The sequence below is a fragment of the Typopeltis vanoorti genome, chromosome 15 (genome assembly GCF_054136105.1).
Source record: "Typopeltis vanoorti isolate ZY-2024b chromosome 15, IOZ_Tvanoo_1.0, whole genome shotgun sequence".
NCBI classification, from domain to species: domain Eukaryota; kingdom Metazoa; phylum Arthropoda; class Arachnida; order Uropygi; family Thelyphonidae; genus Typopeltis; species Typopeltis vanoorti.
The window spans coordinates 46,121,501-46,147,888 of NC_143563.1; the positions used below are offsets into that span (position 1 = coordinate 46,121,501).

The window sequence follows — 26,388 nt, forward strand, 5'->3', positions numbered from 1 at the left end:
GGCTGATAAGGCCTTATAGGAAAGATTAAAGCTAGTGGATCTTCCTCAAAGTAGATGGAGAGGATAGATCCAGCTAGGGGTCCATAGGAGTGCCGCTTTCCTCACAATCAAGATGATGGCCCTGTTGGTCCACGAGCCCTTATTCAGTATATTCGGACCACCCCACCATACACACACACATGCACGCATGCACACACACACACACACATGGTGGGCTCCCCTATCTGCCACCCAGGGGACGCACTCTCTAGGGGTTACAGGGTTCCCTGAGAGAAAGAAAGATTACCAAAACAAGCCTTAAAGTACAAGCCATTAGGAAAAAGAAAACCAGGACGTCCTCTTAAACGATTCAACAATGACTTCTTAGGCCAGAACAGGCCATGCTAGGCCTAAATCCTTGATACGCATGATGATGATGATGATTGTTTATTCTTCCTTTTCCTCTCCATCCTATCTTCTGTAATGCTGTAACATCCAGTTCATATTTCTTTAACCCTTCTGCTATACTTTGCATTTTCCTTACCTGTAACATTGTTCTAACATTCCGTGTTCCAAAATTTATTAACCTTTTCCTTTTCATGTGTTGTTTCCTTGAAGTTAGTGCAGCTTTCAATTGTTTAGCTTTCTTAACAAGAGATTTTTTACAGGAATGGGTTGGACGGCCCAGTATACCCCCAGGCACTGGGGGTATAGCTGGGCCGTCCTGCTTGTTTTGGTAGAGCTACATTGGGACTATTCTTTAACCCCAGTCACCATACAGGGAACTCACTAAGATTAAAAGCAAAAAAAAAAAAACATATTAAGATAATACAGGTTTATGCACCAGATTACTCTCATGGAGATGTCAAATTGGAGGAATTTTTCCCAAATCCACAAATAGAAATTGATAATACCAATAGAAAAGGCATGTTGATAGCAATAGGAGACTTTACAAAAATGGGCAAGTATTCTGAAGACATGGAGCAAGTAATGGGGCAATTTGGAATTGAAGAGAAAAATGAAAGAGGTGATCTTGATTTTAAAGAAACAATAGTGGTGATCGTTTTAAAATCACAGTTGTGCCACCACAGTAAAAATTATTTATACTACAAATATTTCATCTTACATATTTTATGACATCATCAATGTGGGCAAAGAACAGTGAAAAATTTGAACAAAAGAAACAATAGTGCATGTGTTACATTAGAATCCTTCTATACATGCAGTCACATGTTCTTTGGTTTAAAACACTATTAGGCTGAAAATATTAATTAAAAATAAAATAAAATTTAATTTAAATTAAATACAATTGAGGATAACAGTTTCCCAAACTTTAGGGATTTAAAATTCTCTTCAGTGGGTCTAGCTCCCACTGAAGAGACCTCAATAAAGATCGAAACTGGTCTGGGTAGTGACCCTTCCCATAATGCATAGCATTGTACATGTCTGCAAGGAGATGTGCTTTGCATTATGGGATACTAAGACAAGTGATGTGAGGTCAGTCCACCTTTGCCACGAGTTGCCCCAGTCCTGAAGATACTTCAGGTGCAAACTTTGTTTGCTTACACTTGGATAAAGGATTAAACTAAATATATAACTTTTAGTCTAACCAAGTGAAAAAAAACTTCCAAAAACTTTAGGGAGATGTGAGGAAGTTGCTACCCCATTGACTGAACCTTAATTGTAATGAGTGTTTCATGATACCCAAAGTTTGGGAAATTGTTATTCTCAACTGTATTGAATAGATTGTATTTAATTTTAATTTAATTTACTCTTTAATTAATATTTTCAGCCCAATAGTGTTTTTAACCTAACGAATATTTGACAGCACATATAGAGGGGTATGTTGTAATGCATGTGCTGTGCTGTACTGTTACTTTTGTGCAAATTCCTCAACTTCTCCTACTGATGATATTGTATGATACGTAAGATGAAGTATTTGTTCAATAAATAATTTTTGCTCTGGTACACATGTAATTTCATAATTATGAAAACTCTACAGGTCTCATTATCACAAGGAAGTGGTGATTGATTGCAAAATGGAATGGAAAGGTGATTACTGACATTGCATTTTTTCATATCAATAGTCACAAATACACCTGGTGACAAAATTAAAAATTGTACTTATTTTATTGTAATCAACAAAATAGAAAACATCAGAAAAAAATAAAGCTTAAATCCAAAACACCCATCAATTAATAGACAAAACGCATTTCAAGAAAAAGAAAAAAAAAAAAACAATTACAAAATGGGATAAGCCTTGAAACCAAAGAAAAGGAAAAATGCAATATTAAATGCAATAAAACAAATATTACAGAAAGAAGAGACACCTAATAATAATTGACTTCTGAAATAATAGACTTGTGGTATCAAAAGAAGAAGATGATGATGAAAACGTACTGCTCAGTGCATGTCTGTATTACTAGACAATTGCAAATAATTTAAAAAAATAAAATTACATGTAAGTGCAATAAAGCAAAAATCCAATTGGATAAATCAAAAAGTGGATATAGAATGTAGCTATCCATTATAATACAAATTAATATCTAGCACAATAAAATAACTTTCAAAAATGTATAAACCTATACCATTAAAAATGAAAGATAGAGGAGACATTCTGTCCATTTTAAATAAGTTTTTACATAAACTGACATTTGAAATAATGAAAAAAAAGAAAGAAAAGAAAGTTCACTAAAAATGAAGAGACCTTAAAAATATTAAAAATGGAAATACATGCTGCATCAGACAAATGAAAACAGATAAAGCCCTAGGTAGAGATGAAATATTGATAAGGTTCTGAAAGTATGGTGGTGAAACTGCAAAGCATCATTTAGTGTAGTTTTTCAACCAAGTTATAAGTTCTTTAGAAATTCCTGACTGTAAATTGGGAAAAATAATAAAAAAGGCTTACGTATTCATGAATGCATGAACAATTAAGCCACACATATGAAACAACTTATAAGAATTATATAGAATTAAAGCAACTTATGAATAACATTTAGGAGAATAGGATAAGTTCAAATGGGATGTAAGGAGAGGGAGAACTACAGTAAATACAATCTGTACTCTATTAATTATCTAAATTAATTCTTTAGGGGAAAAATCTTTATTGTTGTTTTATAGACTTTAAGCAAATATTTGATTAATAAGAGAAATAAGTTTATGAAATTATAAAACAAAAAAAATAAAAGAAGAAAAAATGCTCAATATTATACTCCAGTACTATAAAAGTTCCACTGCAAGAATAAACTTTGGAACAGGTTCACCCATCAAGATAGGTGCAATGCAAAGATACCTGCTTTCACCATATTTGTTTAATCTATACCTGGAGAAACTGGTGAAAGAGTCAGTCCCAGGAAATATGGTGGAAATATTTGTAGACGAACAAAAATTACATCATATAAAATCCACAGATAATAGTATTATCCATAGACATTAAGTTTTTAATATACATACATGCACACACAAATGTATAAAGAGATTAAAAATGTTAACAAACTTCCATAGAGTGTTGGATTTGAACCAATATCCTACTGATTGGGGAGCAGTATGCTTTTTCACTAGCACTTTTCAACTAAAGATGAGTTAGCTGGCCTCATACAGAAGTAGCAAGGTTTTTTTTTCATCCTGTAAAAGACAACAGCTATCTGCTAAGCCAGGCATTACATCAAATTGTCCAGAATATCTTTATCTTTGATTTCTTCTTCATCATCATTTCTAGCTTATATACCCCCCCCCCAAGGGATGTAACAGATATTATACTAGTGTAACACAGTTTTGATTTCATAACTAGTTAACCATTAACAATGTCCTTTCAGTTTGATCTTTTATTTGTTTGGTCTGATTTGATCAGCCCTTTCATTTTGAGCTCCTAAGCATCAACCCACCATCAACCCTCCACTTACACATTCTTAAATATTAATGTCAATTCTTTTCTGTCATCTTAATTTTATATAAGATTCTGCCATTGGCACCGTCTGTTCATTTCCTTTTCTTGAAACTGTCTATCTGTGGTTTTCAGTCTTAACTGTTTTATTTCTCTGATTGGTATATATATTGAAATCAGTTTAAACACTGAGTGATTTTGATTAATATTGTAATTTGCCTGATTTGTGTTTTTTTCTTATTCTGTAAAATTTATTCATCTGGCTTCTCACCATATCTTTATTTTTCCATATTTAATTTTGTTATATTTGCTAAAAACTTTCTAATGTTATGCATTTTGTATAAAAACCAAAACATATAACATCAGAAAGAGTTCAGAAATAAGTGAAAAGTATTGTGGAAATGTAGTCTGTGAATTAGGAGGACAGATTGAGAGAATGTGTGGGAGGAAGTGAAGAGGTGATAATATTATCTTGACATAAGTCGATGATTGATATATATATATATATATACTGCCTAAAGAAATTTACAAAAATCTGTGTCCAGATCAGGATAAGTTATTGATTCAACTAATCAGGCTGACAGGAATATTTGTTTATTCGTGCTTGTATTGTTTTTGTTGAGAGGATTGAAGTGACTAGAAAATTCAAAGTTCAGCTTAGATATCTGGACTGTAGTTTCTAGTTTATATAACTTCAGTAGAGTCTCCATAGCTCAGTCGGTATAGACAAAGCCCTTTGGTTGGAAAGACCTGTGTTCGATTTCCATTCATGACATGAGGAATCTTTATCTGGTCTCTTTCGACTAATGGTGAGTTAGTTGTCTCATATGGGGATAGAGGGTTTATCACCCAAAAACTCAAGTTTTTTGTCCCTCAGAACAGGCAAACCTTGAACACACGTGGATTTACATTCATAAAATACATACTTAATTCCCTCATTAGGAAGACTCAACCAGTCCTAAGGAATGGTTGAGGAACAGGGGGAGGGGGGGGACCCAATATGAATAAATAAATAAATCTAACTTTGGTGTCATCTGACAGTACTATAGGTTTATAGCATTTCATTATGTGGGATTTTCATTAAATATGTGAAAATGTAGGTGAATATTATCGGAACTAATAATACTTCCCACAAATAATTTTTTAGGGAGAACCATTGCTTGTTGCCAAAAAAGATGTAGATCTAATAATAGTTTAATGGGACATATGCACTAGACATGTTAAAGTAAGTTTCACAGCTTACACATATTATAAAAAGTATATACAATTTATTCAAAAATTGTATTTCATCCAATATATTTCATCCAACATTACGTGGACATCATCAGGGAGATAGACCGTTAACTGCATGTTAACTTTTGATGAATCATTTTGATTCATCAAACTGATGAGTCATTAACCATGCGTACATTAGCTCGTGTCTCAGTCGCAGCTGAAATATATATTACGCAAAAAAAATAATAATTAAAATAATTATTAATTTAAAAATAATATAAAATAAAAATATTTTTTGTTACATGTGTAAATTATGAAACTTACTTTAATTAAGATATCATAATCATCATTATCATCATCGAATTCCTGCCATGTACCCTCAAGGGGGTGTACAGGATATGATAATACTACATGAAAAATTTACATCATTACTAATTTCCTATCTACAATTTTCTTCCAAATCAGTCTGTTACTTGTCAAGACTCCAACATTATCAGATCTTATATTTCTATCGTCCAGGCACTTTTTACCATATCATTCCACCTATATCTTGGCCTACCTCTGGGTCTTTTTCCTGCCAACCTGGCAGAGAATTCTTGTTTTGCTAATCTTTCCTCACCCATTCTATTTAAATGACCATACCACCTTAGATTAGCTCTGCTAACACATTCCCAGATGCTGACAATGTCAAGTTCTTTCCTAATATCCTCGCTTTTAATATGATATTGCCATTGATACCATCTGTTCGTGTCCCTAATCTTTCTGGACTCTCATATCTGCAGTCTCTAGTCTTTGGTCAAGTGTTTCACTTTTGACCCAGCTCTCAGATCCATAAGTTAAAACTGTTTTGAACACTGTCTTGTATACAGCTAATTTAGTGTTCCGACTAATTTCTCTCTTATTCCATATGAATTTATTCAGTTGACTTCCTACCATGCCAGCTTTGTTGATTCTGTTGTCTATTTCCATATTTAATTTACCATCTTCACTAAAAACCATGCCTAAGTAGCTGAAATGTTTTACTTGTTCCACAGGTTCTCCATTCACAACACAGTTAACATTTTCAATGATTCTACCTATTTTCATTGTCTTTGTCTTTTTATTGCTGACCTTCATACCATATCTGTTACAACAGTTATTCAATTTAGTCAGGGAATCTTGCAAACTTGTAGCGGATTTATTTAGAAGTATAACATCGTCCGCATAAAGCAAAGAGCTGACAGTAACATCTCCTATTTTGATATCAGGTTTAATACCGCTTTCCTTCATAATGTGATCCATATAGATAATGAATAACAGACGGGATAATGTACATCCTTGTCTCACACCAGATTTAACATTAAACCATCTTCCTGTACTTCTTTCAATTCTAATATGATATTATTATCATATTAGACAGTTATCATATATAACTGCTGACTTACAACTCAAATAAAGGCTAATTATTGCTTGATATAATGCCCCATTGACACCATATAACTGTAGCATTTTGAATAGCTTCTCTCTTGGCACCTTGTCATATGGCTTTTCCAGATCTACAAAACTTAAATACAGATCTTTGTTATATTCCCATGATTTCACCACTATTTGTCGTAAAGTGAAGATCTGATCCTGACAGCCTCTATTTGGCCTTAATCCAGCTTGTTCTTCACCAAGCTTTTCTCCCACAATTCTTCTCAACCGTTTCTCAAGTATACTTGCATAAATCTTACCAGGAGCAGTCAGTAGGGAAATACCTCTGTAATTCTCACATTCAGTTTTATTTCCCTTTTTATATATGGGTACTATGAGAGCTCTACTCCAATCATCAGGAATTCGTCCCTCTGTCCAGGCCTTCTGAACTATGCAGTGCAGCCAGACTTTTATACCATCATACTTCAGCATTTCTGGTTGAATATCATCTATTCCTGCTGCCTTTCACATTTCAAGCTTTTGATAGCTTTTTCTTCTTCAAGCATGGATATGTGTTCCTGACTGTATGCCTGTTGAGTGTTTTTTCCCATTGTGCTGTCACTGCATGTTTCATTTAACAATTTTTCAAAGTAATTACTCCATACTTCAAGGATATCTTTTTCTCCCCTTTTCATGTCACCTTTATCATCTCCAATTCCTTTTACAGCACTCTTTCCTCCATTTCTGAGCTTCTTCAACAACCTCCAGAATATCTTGCCACCTTCTTGATATTTATATTCTATGTTCTTATCAAAGTCTTCCCATGACTTTTGTTTAGCTAATTTTACACAGTGTTTAGCTTTCTTACATTTGTCTCTGTATTCTCTAAGAGCACAAGCTGACTTATTTGCCAGGAACTTTTGATATGCTTTCTTCTTTTCCTTCACTGCGTCTTTAACTTCCTGTGTCCACCATGGAGTTCTGATATTTCTATCCTTGCAGACAACCTCACCACATGCCTCTCTAGCTATATCAATCAGGGTTTTCTTCAAGGCTTGCCACTGAATCTCCAAGGTTTGGTTCCTGTTCTCAAACTCTTTAATTTTTAATTCAGTAATCTTTGTGTATTTTAGTCTACAGTTCACATCTGAGAGCTGCTCAACTTTTATTCGCTTTAAAACTTTCTTACATGTTATTCTTTTCAATATTAAATTCAATTTTATCCTGCTCAAGACTGAATAGTGATCGCTTCCAATTTCAAATCCTCTGTACACTCTGGTGTTCTGCACCAGGGAGAAAACATCACTATCAACAATAACATAGTTAATGAGTCTCTTCTTATTCCTTGCCCCTTCTCTCCATGTGAATTTGTGCGCATTTTTATTTGGAACATGGTGTTAGTAATAACCAGTCCGTGTCCTGAGCAGAAATCCAACAGGTATTTGCCATTATTATTAGCTTTGCTCTTTTCTCCAAATTTTCCCAAAATATTTTTGTATGTCTCACAATCATTTCCTACTCTGCTATTTAGATCCCCAACAAGGACCAACTTTTCCTTTTTCATTGTGTCAGTTGCTTTTTCTTTTTTCTAAAGCCTCAAAAAATTCCTCCACTTCTACCTTAGTAGAACCTTCTGTGTGACCATAGGCACAAATCAGTCTCATTGTCCAGTATTCTCATATTTGCCCACATTACTGTACTTGAGACTGACTGCCATTCAAGAAGATTAGCCTTGTATTTTGTGTTGAATACTATGGCTACTCCTTCTTTTCCTTGATTGTCATTGCCTGAATATAACGTTTTGTATTTATTGCTCAGAAAGATCTCACCAGTTTTTGTCTTTTTTGTTTCAGCCACCGTTATTATGTCAATCTGGTACTTATCTAATTCCTCAGCTAGCTCCATTTCTTTGCCATTCAGGCTTCTTATGTTGATAGTACCGATCTTTAACTCTGAGGATGTTGAGTTGGGGTGTGTTTTAGGATTTGTTCCAGTAGCTGACTTTTCGCTGTTTGCCCTATTTCCCTGGCAAAAACAACGGGGACCTTGTTTAACCGGGCGATGCCCCAGCCAGCATGAAATTCTGTCATGTTGTACCAGCATTTTGTATTTTGGTTTAACCCAATAAGAACACAATTTGTTCGTCTAAATCCCAAACTGCCAGCCCATCCTTGTTCGTTCAGTATCCAGGTAGATACTCATCAGGGTGCACCACATGAAGGTGAGGATTGGACATTAGGTCAGAAGCACTGGTCGGTTCTCTGCATTCCTTTAAAGGCTATGTGGTGGTCTCCTCTCAGTTATACAGCTTTGACCCTTAAGCAATAGATATGTTAATTGCCATTTGGCCTTTAAAATGCATGAAATTAAAGCTGTTTACATATAAATTGAAAAATTTTAATATTTGTAGTTATTTATATTATCACTGTATATATAAACTGAACTTAGAATATTGAATTGAATTAAATTATATCTTATATTTTTCTGATCATTGGGCCATGATTACATTTCACATTATAAAATTAAAGAAGTTTACCATGATTGCTTGGTGATAATTTTATATTTTACCAGTTGTTTTTAATTACTCAGTTACTTAAGTTGGCAAAACCTGCCATGGAGAAGATTAAGAAACATTTTTCACTGGAGGAAGTAGTTCGCAAGAAAGTAATAGAAACGGGTGCTTCTGTATTTCAGAATGGGTAAATTTCACTTTTTTATTGTTATTTTTCCTCATATACATTTTTGTCCTCTAGCTAATTTAATTATATGAAAACATCTTACCTTGTTGAGTGGTTGTGTTATTTTATTACTACATCATGTTAAATTGATTTGTAATTTTATCGCTTTTGTTATCCTCACTTGGGAGTATAAAAGCACATATTTTTTTAAATGCATGAAATATAATCAAATAGTTCTACAAAGTAACATAACTGTAAGGCAACATGTATGAAAAAATATATTAAAAATGGATTCATTGCCTCTGATATTTTATCCTAGTTTAAAACAACATCATATGATAGAATAAAAGTCAACAAAAACAAATATTCAAACTGACAAATATCATATAATGTATCATTGCATAGGCTTCTGTGGAAATAGGACATTCCAGGAATATGTTATCTGGTATTAATCCACAAAAAGATGTTGAATAGAAACTATTTTGGTTCTATAAGGATAATTACATGAATAAACTAAAAAAAACTAGAAAACAAGTGATAACAGTTAACAGTTCCAGTGAAAATATTTGAACATGATTAAACAATGGAAAGCTGCATTCGCTATTATGCTGTCTGCTGGTTCTATATACTACAATAGGTATGAGTGGATCGTGATGAATTAATGAAGACCATTTTTTGCTGTGTTAAAACCAGGTAAGCCAGCAGACAGAACTGAAAGCTATCACCCCCCATAGCCCTTTCAAGTGCAACCTACGAATTGTTGGAGAGACTAATATTGAACAGGATCAGTGATAAAATTTTGGAACGTGTTCCAATAGAACAAGAAGGGTTCAGAAGAGATTGCAGCTACACAGATCAAGTTCTCAGCTTAACAACCTACATTGAAGCAGGATTTCAAAGATTCCTGAAGACTACTGCAGTCTTCAGTCTTTATTGACTTAACAGTGGCTTACGATACTGTTTGGAGGGAGGGACTCATATATAAATTTCTTAAGGTCATCCCATGTAAAATATTGGGTCATCTCCTAAACAACTTACTGTGTGATCGATATTTCAGGGTAGTCACCGGAGGAAGCATCAATAAACAGAGAGTGCTTAAGAATGGATTACCTGAGGACTCAGTGCTCACACCACTGTTTTTTAGTCTTTACATCGCAGATATTCCTGAAAACAGCCAGCATTAAGTTTGCTTAATGAGATGATCTAGCTTTGGTGATCAGCAACAAGTCTATCAAGAGAACTGATGAAATATTGACAAATGATCTGTCGGCTTTATGACAGTTCTATAAAAAATGGAGATTAACACCAAATTCTGGTAAAACCGAATGTTCTTGCTTTCACCTGAACAATAGTCTTGTAAATCAAAATCCAGAATATATGCTGATGGAACATTAATTTCATTTAATCTGACACCTAAATATCTGAGAATAACTCTGGATAGAACTCTGATATATAAACAGCATATGATTAATATCGCTGCTAAAGTTCGCACCAGAAATAACATAGTTCAGAAGCTTTGTGGTACTATATGGGGCTCAAGTGCCACAACTCTGTGGTGCACTGCAATGGGTCTAGTTGACAGTGCAGCAGAGTATGGTGCTGCTGTCTGGCTCAATAGTTACTATGTCAATAAACTAGATACTCAACTTAACTCCACTCTGCGTTTAATAACAGGTTGCATTAGGAGTACACCCTTACAATGGCTCCCCACTTTGAGCCATATTGCTCCTACGGAACTGCGACGACAGGAAGCCTTGCTTTGTGAATATAAAAGAATTTTAAATAACCAAAATCTCCCAATACATGAATTTATTCCAGATGCTTTATCCAGTAGACTAAAATCCAGAAGACCTGCCATAAAAACCACCCATAATTTTCTTAGCCAGAATGACAGTATGATGAGTAGGTGGGATGTACTGTGGTCTCAAGCAGTATCACCTGAAGTTTGCAGTCACATAAACATCTTCCAAAAACCATCTAGATTTGACCTGCCCAGGAATATATGGATGACGGCTAACAGGATTCGTACAGGCCATGGTGTATGTGGAGACTTACCTTCAAAGTGGGGTAAGATACCAAATCCCCATTGTCCCTGTGGAGCTGAGACCCAAACCATTTACCATATAGTACAGGAATGCGAGCTGACAGCATATCCAGGTGACTTTAAGGATATCTTTGGCCTATCCCCAGAGGCGATCAACTGGATCAAAAACCTAAATGTTAAAATATGACTAATCTTCTGTCTGATGCATGTCATAAATTTCATACTTGTATTTACCTGAATGTAGACTTTTTTTTTTTTTTTAAATCATATATGTGTATCTTATTTATACTCGTGTGTATTATATCTTATTGTCTTTTAACCATGTGTACAAGCCATACGATAAATAAAATAATGAAGACCAAACTTGATGTAAAATCCTACCCTGTTTTTTTGTTGCATTGTAGAGGATTATTCATTATTCATTCCTCTTTAAAGTGTCCTGATTGCATATCTCTCTAGATCTGCCTGTCTGTCCTTTGTGGTGTAAACCACAAATGCAACTGTTCTTGTGGATACCTGGTTTTTTTAAGTGATGGATTTGGAGGTTTAGGATGTTTCAGATGATTAGAAATGTTGTTGATTGGGTAGAAGGCAACCTTTAAGTTTTGTTGGTGAAGCAACCATGCTATCTTATCTGTGACTGATTGTATGTTTGGGAGAATCACTGCTCCTTTAAAGTCTTAGTGGTTTTCTTGTTCATCTCATTGTTTTATAGATTAAAATAGAATTTTTTTTGAATTCTGTTGAAGACATTTTTTGGTAGGACTGAATTAAGATACTGCATATCTTGGTTTCTTTTATCTATGTTGGTGAAGTTCTGTCACTGCTTCTCTCATTGTCTTTTAATTGTGTTTCAGAATAATTATTCTAGACATCCAGAATATCTTTATCTTCAGTTTTTATGTCGCCTTTATCATTTCTAATTCCTTTTATAGTACAGTCAGGTCTCTTTTTATGCGGTAGATACGTTCCACAGAAAACCACATATAAAAAAAATTGCACAAAAAAACCTAACTTACGTTGAAAAATTAGGGATATGTTCCATACTTTTCTAAAACTGAAGCAATGAATTAAAATAAACCTAAAATTGCATAAAAAAGTTTACAAAAATGCAGGAAAATAAGAATGCCTAAGTTTGTTTTAAACTTAGGCATTTTTTTTACATTTTTTCATCAGAATTATCGTCGCTATTAGACAATATTCAGCAATGTTTGCGAACTAGTGCAAAATCACTTTCATCACCAGTCAGCGCATCAGATCTGGGTAAAGGCAATGGTTCTTCACAAACAGAATTAGCTTCACCCTCGTTCTGTGCTGAGTTTTTCTTCTGACAATGTAATTAGTGATTAAACTTTGCGATGATGATTTTACTAATTTTTTATACAGCTCGTGATATCCAGACATTCTTCAGCCCACGTTGGAATTTAAAGGCTCATTCAGAATTTGTGTCGCTAACAAGAAAATGATTTTCCAATTTATTGCACAGTTCAAGACCTTCTCGAATTATATTTGGGTGTCGAGGCTAGCTGGTGAACGGACATGCTATCAGAGAGCTCCTGAGAGATTTGTGATTTTTGTTGATTTATTGATGTTTTGGATTCAATGTAATGGACTTAAGTGTGTAATTTTGGTATATTATTGGAGCTTTATTAGCGTGGTTAGTGTACTAAAGTGTTTTATAACATAATCTATGTCGGGAAGTCGCCGCTAGATGAATTCGTAATGTGTAGTGTTCGTGCAAGCTCCAGATAAGATAAGTATCATTTTCAGTTATCGATACAAATTACTTAATATTGTGTAGTTTTGTTTTGTTTGCCTTGCGTATTTTAGTGCGTCTGTTTTTGGTGTGTTATAACGTATAATTTGACAAAACACGTTGCAAATAAGTATGGCATCTGTGCAAAAGAAAATGGCGGCCAGTAATGAAGGTTCGCCATCCTTATCAAAGAACGGTAGTATAAAAGAAATGAGTCAGTGTACTAGCTGCGAAATGTACGCTTTGCGGAGTGCAGTCGGAGTGTGGTTAGATGATAATAAAGGATTGAATGTGTATAGAAAATGTAGGGAGAATGAGGAATTGAAGTGTATTTCGGATCGTGAGTGTGATATTTTTGTCAACCTTCAGAATGAAGGAAATAGGGATATGACAAGAAATGGCAAGGTTGTACATGAAAATTGTGAGAGTGTGAATGTAGAAAGTGTGAATGATAGTATAAATGGTTTCTCAGAGAATAAAAAAGATGAGATAGATGCATTGAGTGAGATCGTGTTGTTGAATAGTGCGATAGAAAGAGCAAAACAGCAGCTAGAGTGCATGAACAAAAGTAGACCGAATGAACCAACCAATAATAAAAGGTATGACAGGAAAAATAGACGTATGAATGTGAACATGAACAAAATGAAGGATAGAGTGCTGTATGGAGACTCGTTAGTACGAGGTGTGTTAGTAGAGGATTTGACAAAATCGTACCAACCTGGTGTGACCATAAAGGACGTAACTGAGTCTATTAGAGAGCAAAAGGAAAGGGTGAAAGAAATGATTGTTGTGGCAGGTATGAATGATTTGAAAGGAGATAAAATGGAAATGATAGAAGACCTGAATGAATTGTTTGAGGTAGCAAAAGAAAAGAGTGAGAGAGTTAGAATGATTAGTCTTTTGCCACGGTATGACAGTGAAATGTTTAAAAGGAGGGCCATAATTCCGAATGACTTTATGCGTGGGTTATGTACGACGAGTGGCGTGGAATTTGTGGATGCGTGGAGTGAGTTTGATGGGCGAAAGGATCTATATAAGATGGATGGCTTGCATTTGAATGGTTACGGTGTAAGAAGACTTGAGAAAGTGTTGCTGAATGTAGTGGATGTGCAAATTCAGGGAAACTAGATTTGTTAAGGTGGGGGGGGGGTAGATATACAGTCCTTATGGAGACAGTTGAATGTAAGAATGAATATAATATGCCAGAGTAAATAAGGACAACAAATCTGAGTGGGATAGTTAATATAAGGCATCAAGGTAGGGTTGGGGCTAATGGGGATCTTAAATTCATGTACACTAATACTAGGAGTATTAGGAACAAGAAGGAAGAGTTTTTGGCCATGATTGGCACTTCCAGACCACAGGTTATAGGTATTAGTGAAACATGGCTGACTGTAGATGATATAACTAGTGGGATTGAATGTAATGGGTATAGTGTGTTCAGGAATGACAGAGAGAATAAAATGGGGGGAGGAGTATTGTTGATGATAGCTGATGAGCTCCAGCCAAGGAGAATAGAAGTTGAATTGCAGGATAGAGAAAAGAGCTCATTTGAGGCCATTTGGTGTGAGATTGTGGCTAGCAGAACTAAATATACAATTGGGTGCTGCTATAGACCAGGTGATGGAAAAGATGGTGGTGACAGTATGCACAAGCAAATAGAAGAAATGGGTGGAAGGAGGGTGATTATTATGGGAGATTTCAACTATGGTCGCATTGATTGGAGTGAGGAGAGGACACACGGAAGGAAGGAACTGGATTTTATGCGGTTATTAAGGGATAACTATCTGCGACAGCATGTAATGGAAAATACTAGGGGTCAGAGAGTGCTTGACCTAGTAATTACATCTGAGGATTTGGCTGTAACAAATATGACCACATTGCCACCAATCGGTGAGAGTGATCATAGGATCTTAACTTGGGAGGTGGCTAAAGGTGTAGAATTTTCAATTAAGACAGGGTACATGTGGAATTATCGGGCTGGAAAGTATGACAAGCTTAGGAGTTTGATTGGTTCAGTGCCATGGCATGTACAACTGCAAGGACTAGAAGTTGATAGTGCATGGGAGGTAGTTAAGAAGTGCTTGCATGAAGCAATGGCTGACTGTATACCTAGAGTCCGAATAATAAATCAAGTAGGGGTTAAATGGATGAATAACATCATTAAGCTTGAGCTGCAAAAAAAGAAACAACTATGGAGGGAATTTAAGGAGAAGGGTGACCGGCAGGCACATGAACGGTATAAAGCGCAGGCCAGAAGGGTGACGAGTGTGGTAAGAAAAGCAAAAAAGGATTACAAAAGAACATTGGCCATGCAGGCTAAAGAGAATCCTAAACAGTTTTTTAGATATGTAGCAAGTAAAAGGAAAAATGTACATGGCAGATTGATTTTAAAGAATGCCGATGGTAGGGAGGTAACTGAATCAGTAGAGATAGTTGAGTTACTGAGTGAGCACTTTGCAAGAGTATATCATCCAGGTGGTGACATTGCAGAAACGAATAAACGAGTAGATTATACAGGAATTGTGGTTAATGAAGTGGAGGTGAGTAGTCTATTGCATAACCTCAACGTCAATACATCTGTGGGATTGGATGGTATACCAGCTCGTGTTGTACGAGAAGCAGCCAAAGAATTGTCAGTACCCTTGACCATTTTGTTTAATTTGAGTCTCGGGTCTGGGTTAGTCCCGAGCGGGTGGAAAGAGGGGAAAATAGTTCCACTGCATAAAGGTGGTTCCAAGACTGCTGTTGTAAATTACCGACCGATTAGCATATCAGGAATCATTGTCAAGGTCTTAGAGAAATTAGTCAAGAAAAGAATACAGGATTGGATAGATGAAAATGGGATATTGTATGGGGGACAACATGGTTTTGTGAAGGGTAGATCATGCCTCAGTAACTTGCTCACGTTTTATAACACAGTGACGGCTGAACTGGATAGGGGTAATGGGTTTACAGTGATACTACTGGACCTTGCCAAGGCCTTTGACAGGATACCACATGGAACCCTAATCAGTAAACTGGAGCAGATGGGTATAGATATAGGGTTGGTGAGATGGATAGTAGGGTGGTTGAAGGAGAGATATCAAAGAGTGGTTTATTCAGGAGTGGAGTCTAAAAGACGTCTTGTGACTAGTGGAGTGCCACAGGGCTCTGTTCTTGGACCACTGCTTTTCAATTTGTTCATCAATGATATTGGAAAGGATCTGAGAAGAAGTGTTCACTTGTTTGCTGATGATGCAAAGTTGGGTAGAGCAATTGTGAGTGCACAGGATGTCAAAATTTTACAGGATGATTTGGATAGTTTGGAGGACTGGGCTAGGAAAAATGGATGTCAATTTAATGTGGCAAAGTGTAAGGTTATGCACTTTGGGGTGAAAAGAATAGCAGCAGTATATCGCATTGGTGGAACCATACTCCAGGAGATTGATGAGGCCAGGGATTTGGGAGTGTTGGTGGATAGGGAGTTGAAGTTTAGGGGGCGCATTGCAAAAGTAACTAAAACAGCTCACCAAATCACTTGGCTTGTGAAAAATACTTTAACATGCAGAGACGAACAAGTTGTTGTTCCTCTGTATCGAGCCTTGATAAGACCCCATCTGGACTTCTGTGCCCAGTTATGGGCACCAGGGTTTCTTCGTGATGGGGAGGAAGTGGAGAGGGTCCAGAGACGAGTGACCAAGATGATAGCAGGTCTGTGGAATGAACCTTATGAGAATAAGTTGAGGATTTGTGGGTTGCAGAAATTGGACGATAGGCGAAGGAGGGGTGATATGATTGAGACATTCAAATTACTGAAGGGTTTTTATAAGATTGATCCAGAAGATATTTTTGAAAATATGACTGGTGGTGGGAGGACTAGGGGCCATGCATGGAAGCTGGGCAAGAGCGTGGTTGACTAGGGTGTTAGAGCTAGGTTCTTTACTTGGAGAGTGGTAAATGAGTGGAATAAGCTTCCAGAGTCTGTTGTGGGTGCTACGACCGTGAATGAGTTCAAGGCAAGGTATGATAGATACTGTGTGAATGTTGAATAGTTGTTCTTGACATGATGTTAGGGCCTCCCTCGATGAGTCTGTCGACTCCTTGGAGTTTCCCGGAACAATAATAATAATAATAATAATAATAATATTTGCAGTGAGGGGGGGGGGACAGGTTTTTCTTCTGCTTCACTATCGTTTTCTGGACTTTGATGATATTTAAGTTAATCGATATCCAGTAATATCATCATCACTTAAAGCATTATACACAAGCAATTCGTCTACATCATTCTGGCTAAATATATCAAAACCTTCTCCGCCAATTTCCTGTGCCAAAATTTCAGTCGATAAGTATATATTTGCATGGTTGCACTGTTTGCAACACATCTAGGCCAAGCTGCTTTCCATCAGGCATTTAAAAGTTTGTCTTATTTCAGCGATAGCAGCTGCAATATGATTTAAGCAGTCCAAAATAGACAAATTTTTCCAAACATCAGTTACTGTTAATGATTCATTTTCTAGTTTATCCAATATAAATTGAAAAGTGTGCTTAACGTAATATTTTTTAAAAGTAGCAATTATGCCTTGATCTAATGGCTAAATAATGCTTGTTGTATTGGGTGGAAAAAACACTACCTGCACATTTGGATGTTCTAAATGCAGATGACTTGGTGCATTGTCAACAATTAATAAAACTTTAAAAACGAGAACTTTTAGCTTCATATATGTTTCCACTTCTGGTACAAAGCAATTATTGAACCATTCAGTAAATACAGCAGTTGTTACCCAGCTCTTTGTATTAGCCATCCAATGTACCTAAAACTGTTTTAGATCTTTGCCTTTTAGAGTACATGGTCTTAGAGATCGATTTACTAGGAGGGGTTTCAACATTCGATTTCCTGATGCATTGCTACAAAGTAACAACGTTACTCGATCTTTGCTTGCTTTAAACCTACTTACTTTTTTCTCAGACTTTGCGATGTGAGTTCGACTAGGCATTTTTTTCAAAAACAATCCTGTTTCGTCAGCGTTAAACACTTGATTGGGACAATATCCACCATGTTCAATAATTTTGGCTAACTTCTCTTGAAAATTTTTGGTTGCTTCTTCATCTGCTGCTGCAACCATGCCTGTAATCTTCACATTATGAAGTGCATTCCTTTTTAAAAACCCGGTTAACCATCCTTTGCTAGTTGAAAATTCTTTATCAGCCTGGGAAGCATAAGAGATGGCTCCAATTGCTTCATCTGTTCATAAAGCCGAAGAGCTTTTTGTATAATTAAATAACCACTTATAGGAATTCTTCTTTGAGTTAATTCTTCAATCCAAATTACGAGCACTTATTCCTTTTTTTATAATAAAGCATCCCTTGAGTATGATGGTAATTTTGCACTTAGTTTTGTGCCAGAAATGACAGATTTTTTTATTGCGACTTCATTCTTTTTAATTGTTCTTATAGTAGATTTTTGCCTAAATTAAAATGTTTACCAATTGCTGTAGATCCCTCATCTTTTGCTAAGTGATTTAAAATTGCAATTTTCATTTCCAAAGAAATTGCTTTTCTTTGGTGCTTTTTTTTCTCCATTGTCCAAATTAAATCTTTAAAATAAAAATTAGCAAAATTTAGACTTTCGATAATGAAAAGACAAACACTTACTCACATGCAAAATTAAACTTCACGGACACGCACTGCTTACACGTTACACCACAATGTGCTGCAACATGCTGTTCATTATGTACAACGGTACATAAGTTTTGAAGTTATGCACCGCATAAAAGAGATACACATAAAAAGAGACCCGAGTGTACTCTTTTCTTTATTTCTTATCTTTTGGAATAGCCTCAAGAACATCATGCTGCCTTTATGATATATATTTTAAAGACGAGCCTAATAATCTCAAGGTACTATACAAGTTCATCCAGAGCAGGCTTTTATAAGCATTCATGTCCAGGGTAGAATTCTAACCTACAACTTTGTTGAAGAGTCTATATGTTATCCACTCGGCCAGCCAGACTTCCATCAATATTCTTCACAGTCTTCTTTGTTTAAAGACTTGTTTACTACTTTATAGCTTAGCTTTCTTTCATTTTCCCCTGTGTTTTCTGAGGTTATTTGCTTGCTTACTTACTTCCCAGATTTTTGGTTATTCTTTCTTTTTTCTAGGACCTCTTCTTTAACTTCTTCAGTCCACCATAAGTTCGGCTTTTTCTGTCATTTCAAGTATCACCACATTTCTCCTTGCAGAATCAGTTAATCAGTGTTTTCTTCAGAGTTTCCTGCTGATTACCGAAGTTTGGGTTTTTACTTTCAAACTGTTTTTTTTTTTTTAATCACAGTTTAATTCACAACATAAGATACTAATAAGAAAATAAATATATTATTAATTTTCTTATTTAAAAATATAATAATAATAATAAATAAATAAAAAAATAAATAAATAATTCTTAGTGTCTCTGTGAATTTGTTGTTATGTGCCATCGTCATTTTCGACTCTTGATGATCTTGTGAACAAAGTCTCTCCATCCCACTCAGCCTCTCCTTTCTTTCAGCAATTGTAAGTTCAAGTTGGTGAGTTCTTTTCCATCCAACTCTTGTGTGGTCTTCTTCTTCTTCTCATTCCTTCAATCTTCCCCAACATAACTGCCTTTTCCAATGATTCATCATTGGAAAAGGCAGTTTAGCGATCTGTTTAGTGATCGTCACCTCCAAGGAGCATTCCATCTTTATACTCTCTAAAACTTTCTTATAGGTCATTCTTGCAGTCCATGGGATTCTTAATAGTCTCCTCCTCCACATCCATAATTCAGATGAATCAATATTCACTTTCTTCTTAATAATCCAGCTTTCACATCCATACATCACTACTGGAAATACCATTGCTTTGACAATTCAAACTGTTGTGGCCTTACTCACAAATCTAACTTTCATAATTTTTGTCAGGTTTAACATAGCTTTTTTTTGTATGCGAAGATTTCTGTGGTTTAGCAGTTCATAAGAAAGATTCCGGTAATTGGACCACGTGTTTATTAAGCTAAATGAAGAAGTAAGTCAAACGACTTACGAAACTTGTTGGGTTTGTTTTTTATTTTCATTTAACTTAATAAACAATGGTCCAATTACCGAAATCTTTCTTATAGCTTTTTTCCCCCATAACTATCCTTCTTTTAATTTCATCCTCATATTTACCATTATTTCTGATTCTGGATCCCAGTAAATCATAGCTTTCAACATTTCCATTTTATCTCTCTCTCTATTATAAATTCATTTAAATTTTTAGAAACCATCACTTTTGTTTTGCAGATGCTTAAATTAATCCTGACTTTGTTACTTTCCCTCTTAACCAATAGAATCAACTGCTCTGGATCTTCTTTAGTTTCTGCTATGAGGGTTGTATCATCTGCGTATCTTAAATTATTTATTTTTCTGCTGCCAATCTTAATTCCAGCTGGATCTTAGTCCAAGTTAGCCATTCTCATAATATATTCACTATAAATGTTAAAAAGATAGGTCAAAGTATACAACCCTGACACATTCCTTTTTCCACTGTCTGTTTCTCCAAAACGTTTTTACTGAAGCTTCTTGGTTGTCTTACAGCTCTCTTATCAAGAGAATTAGATGCTGTTGTGAATTAAACCATGATACAAAACTCAACATGAACTACCATCACATAAACCTTTCTACTCATCTGAGGATCTTTCAGACTTTTTTTGTGAATAATGTTGTTATATTTGAGTCTGTTCTTAACCTCTGAAAGCTTTTTAGAACTTTTCATATGTATTATTATTTATTCTTGTTTATATATTCAATATGACCCATTTTTATCCTGCTCAAAATCAAATGTTCATCATTTCCTATTTCAAATTTCTCCTGTAATACTCTTGTATCCTGAACCAATGTGAAAATGCATTATCACCAATAATATCAGCATGACTTTTATTTCTTATGTGTTCTCTCCACCATGTAATTTTTGCAGATCTTTATGCTGGAACATAGATGAGGTTTTTCTGTTGTTTGTCAAGTATTTATATCTAGTAATCTCATGTGGTCTTCAACAAGTTTGCCTTTTCTGGAGAAGAGGAACTAGCCAGTTATTATTTGCATTTCACAAAATTCAGAAGTACACATTTACATTCATTTTATCTGTCCTTCTGTTTCCATAATAATAGCTCTTCTCTGTCCAGAATAGATTCTATTAAAATTTGGTATTTGGGATCTATAAGGGCAAAATGGTTTGAAATAATTCAAAAATATGTTACATATAATAATAAATAAACAGGACATATAGCTGTAGTATGTAAACCAAAGTGATGTGATAATCATTGACATCGTTATGCAACAATGATATTGCAAAATGTTTTTCCTCTTTTTGTGGTGTGTGATTCTCATCATTCTCATTGGTGATAATTTTAATCTTTTTTAGACAGGTGTAGCAAAATCAATCAATTACAAAAACAGCTCAGAGAAATAACTGAAATGATTTATGATCCTTTTTCTCTCTCTCTCTCTCTTTAAGAAAAATCTGTACTGTGATCACCAAATAAAGCTTTTATTTTATCAGTCCTCTTCATTATTATTATTCCTCAAAGAAGGAAAAAATGTGCATCAACTGATTTCTAAATATTTTTGCAGCTGATGCATTTTTCCTCTCTTTGTAATGCTTGTATACTTATTGTTTAGGTATGATCAAATATGATAAATGAAATCTTGCAGCATTCTGTAAAATTTCAATCACCATATTTTATCAAATACTCTACACTATTTTTTTTAATTCAATCAAAAATTAGAGTATGCTATCCATCTTATTTTTAGCTTTCACTTTTTACATGCCCATGCACTTATCAGAACTTCTGTGGACATAAGCAATGCAATGCCTTGGTGCACTTTAAGTGTACTTTTTCTGCTTACTATGTTTTTTATGTCTACTGAGGAGATGTATTTACAATCCTTCACTATTAATGTACGATTGGAAATAATTAAAGAAGCAGAAGGGATTAAAATTTTTGCTACTGATAGAGTAAAATGTCACTGAAAGCTATATATGAAACTGGAGAAGGGAAAAAAAAATTGCTATTACTTTGCAGCAATTTTTTTTCCCTCCAGTTTCAAGAAAAAAAAAGTTTTGTAGAAAGAAAAATTGAAGAAATACTTAACGTGCAAGTGAAAGGCAGCAATTTCTTTGATATGTTTCATTTCACAAAGCTAGCGAACAGTATTGGCTTTTAGAAATGCAACATATCAAAGAATCTTAACATGTCAACAACCTGCAGGATGACTTCTTTTGGAATAGTGATCCTAACAGTGAACTACAAGAGTTGTAAGTACAATATTTTGTTTCTTCATCTTGTATAATTTTGTTTGTTAAAAGAAGTATGAAGCATTACTTAACAAAGAATATTACATTCAAAATGTCAGATATAAATAGGTACATTCATACATTGGCACTATCATACTTCAATAAAATCATGTTTGTTATGTTTTGTTTCTTTTTTTTTTTCCCCCTTCAAAATTGTGATGCTTGGCTTACTCGTGAGCATGGGATATTTAAGAAAACAATTCTGTGCAGTATCTTGCAATTACTGTACAGTAGTTTACTATCTACTGTATAATAATACTGGACTAACATAAGAGCTTTGTCACTTTATTGATGACTTGTATAGCCAACATGGACAAGCTGTGACTTATTTATAATGGACTTCTGTTTTTTTCAATAGCTAAAAATAGCTAGTTTTAGTTATTTTTAAAATAAACATTAAAATAATGATAGCTAAAAATAACAGCCATCTTGCGATGTGTTATGTTTAGCTTATGGTAGTTAAGTAGAGTACAGTACAGTAATTTAATGGTACAATATTTTCCAACTTTTCATTTTTGCAACATTGGTATTAGCTAAAAATATTCAGCATTGAATATTTTTGTGGTGTTTGAATGTAGGAAATTATCTAGTTTTATTATAAGTTAAAAGCCTCTATAGCTCATTCAATATCCAGTCAGAAAGACCTGTGTTTGAATTCCATCTAGGTGTGAAGAACTATTGTCAGCACTTTTCAAGTGAAGATGAGTTAGCCAATCTCATATGGAAGTGGAAGAGCTTCTCCTCCCACCCTCTTGGAAATTCTTTTCATCTTACAAAACCTGGGAAACTTGACCAGAAGAACATATGTTGGAGTCTACAGACATAGCTGACAGGATTACCCCCCCCACACACACACACCTGCCTCACATACAAATATTATAAGAAGTAATCAAATTTATAAGAAGCCAAATTGAAGCTAGAATGGAATGACAACAGATGTTAGAGGCTACTGTTCTTCCATAAAGGCCAAAGGAGTACAAAGTTCAATATAAATTTTACATCTTTGTAATGAGCTTTGTACTCCTTTTCCCTTTATGTGTAGGGCACAGAGAAGGTTTACAAACAAAAATTACTAAATAAGAAATAAAGTAAAAATTAAAGTATGATATTTGCATATAGAGATATATACAATAAAGCAGATTATTCATATGCAGTGAATAGAAAGTGTACATAAAACATGACAAATAAATCCAGTAATATGTGTGTGTGTGTGCTTGCGTGCACACGCACATGTATAAAATGTACATATATATTTATTTATCATATCTTACATTACACTCTATTCACTGTATATTTAATATGCAAATATCATAATTTCATTTTTATTATTAATTTATTGCTAATTTAGTAATTTTTGTTTTTAAACCACCTCTGTACTATACACTGTACTTTTACATCTTTGTAAGAAGTATTGTACTTCTTTGTCCTTTAGTTGTGTTTGCTTATAACTATGCTAATGAGTATGTTCTCAGTTTACTATGGGTTCCTAAAAATAACTTGTGATTGGCTGAAGAGTCACAGAACAGAAGCACTTTAACATCTGTTGTCATTTCTTTGTAGCTTCATATAGTGATCTATTCTTTTTATGTATTTAGTCTGATACGAGGAGATGTTCATCATGAAATTTAACCTTTTTATATTAAATTCTTTATTTTCCTTATGTAATTTACATATATAGTGAGTTAATCATATTAATCAATGGTAGTAAGGCTAAAACAGAAAAGTAACTGAGAATGTAAGTTCCATTAATAATAAATTTCTTGTTACAGTGGTAATACACAGTCAGAACCAGAAGCAAAACGGGCAAAGCTGGATGGGAATTTGGAGGGTGGCATCAGCAGTCTAATCGCTGGGAATGTTGAGGAGGTATTCAGTTTACATATTTGTAAATCATAGTTTAAATTTATTCTCTCTCTCTCTCTCTTTCTATATATATATATATATATAGACCAATATATATGTATATATATATATATAGACCAATATATATGTATATATATATATAGACCAATATATATGTATATATAGACCAATATATATGTATATATAGACCAATATATATATATATATATATATATAACCCAATATATATATATATATATATATAGCTGATTCATATTTTTGTAAGAAGCAGTGAGATGTTTTTAAAAAAATTATCCTAATGCATACTTCAAACCTTACTTTTCATCTTCTCGAATTAATACAGGGTGGTCCATAAGTCACAAAGAGGTTTAAACATTTAAGAACTTTTTATTTATTAAGTATTTTTATTCCTTTTTTTTTTTTGTTATAATGAAATACAAACCTGGAGATTTTTTTTATTAGTTATGAAAAACCACATCATGTAAATGCCTTCCATTTTCAACTTCACAAAGACAGGCCCTTTCTATGACATGTTCCATGACAGCTGTTAATGTTTCTGGCTGCAATGCCCTAATTTCTGCACAAATGTTCTCCTTCAGCTGTTGGATTGTTTGAGGCTTGTTCACATACACCTTTTCCTTCAGGTAGCCCAATAGGAAGAAATTGGGAGCCATCAGATCTGGAGAACATGATGGCCAACTAATTGCAGATCTTGAAATCATTCATGCACCAGAAATGTACATTAGGAGCATTGCAGCTCTAGCAACTCTTCGTTGTTGGGTTTGAACTTTTCCTTGATTAATTTCCCAATTGTTTCTTAGAATACCTAAAAAAAAAAAAAATAATAATAATAATCAGAAAAGTTAACATTTTAAATCCCTCCATGACTTATGGACCACCCTGTACATAATCATTTTCTGTGTACATCCTCAAGGTGATGTAAAACAGATACAGTCAGATCTCACTATATTCAGGCTCGATGAACCAAAGGTATAGATTATTAAAAGTTTGTATACTAGCATTAGTAGTATTCTAAAAATAGCATTAATGATATGATTTGAAAAGGACTTTTTCATAGTTTATTATTGTCGATCATCTTTCATTGTAGCAGTGACTGTGATCTCAGTTGCATGTTGGGGTGAAGGTTTGACTGTATTGTGGCAGTCCAATACAACTGAACTAGAATAATAAAATTGTTTATAGGAAACCAGCATTGAAATAATCATTAGTAATTTTTTTATGTGGCTCCCACCTACAAAAGGCTTCTATAAACCTATAGTACATTTGCACCATGAGTGGGTTAAGAATTTTTATTTATTTTTTTATTTTTATTGATTTTATATATATATATATATATATATTTGGTATTTTTTTTTTTAAATTTATTTTTTACCAGGCCTGGAAACCCTGCTTTAGAGACAAAAACATGAAACTTTTTCAAGCTGGTGTGACTACCACCATCAGCCAGTGATAGTTGCACACCAGGTGATGAAATCCATCTTCCTCCTAAAGACATTCACAAGCATCCATTTGAACTCACAGCCTGTTAGTTAGAAAGAGGATATGCTAACCACTCGGCCAACAGGCTAGCATCTATCAAAGTTTTTTATCAGTTTCCTTTCAAATTGATCTCCTGTTGCCAGATTTCTGATTTGATTGGCTCTGACTTTTATAATTTAACTATTTAACTTTATTTAACTAATTATTCTAACTTTTTTCTTTTCTAAAAACTCTCCTTATTCCCAATTTTCCATCTTGATAGTCTTCTTGATCTTTTGCCTAACTCTTTCTAATATATTTCTTTTGTAATATATAATTTCTTTATAACAGAAGGATAAGACAGCATGATGAAATAATTTTTATAGTAGAATGTAAAAAATAATAGAAATATTAATCTTGATATTAACATGATATTAACCTTGCTATCATTACTTGTTCTCAAGTGTGAACTATAAAATGTTTATGAAAATCCCATAACAGCAGGGTTATTTTTTGCTCAATGTTGCATACAAATGGAGATTCAAGAATTCATTATAATGGACTACATTTGATGGCAAATGACATCAAACTTTACAACTATAAATCATTCATTTCATGAAAATATAGAGACATTATAACTTATGTACTCAGAACAAACTATGATTATATCTACCCACTACAAGCCAAAACCATATCAAAAACCTGTGTTGCCATGGTGACAAATACGAAAGGAAATCACACTGCTTTAGAGTGATTGTACAGACA

The 26,388-nt window shown here is 34.3% G+C and overlaps 1 protein-coding gene across 1 annotated transcript in view; it reads left to right on the forward strand.

Annotated features, from left to right (window-relative positions):
- Positions 1-26,388, forward strand: part of Ku80 (X-ray repair cross-complementing protein 5 Ku80) — a 305,608-nt gene that overhangs the window by 195,571 nt on the left and 83,649 nt on the right. The window contains exons 15-16 of the mRNA XM_090405213.1: positions 9,062-9,171; positions 24,051-24,147. Coding sequence (XP_090261339.1) covers positions 9,062-9,171; positions 24,051-24,147 — 207 coding nt within the window. The remainder of the gene's footprint in view (positions 1-9,061; positions 9,172-24,050; positions 24,148-26,388) is intronic.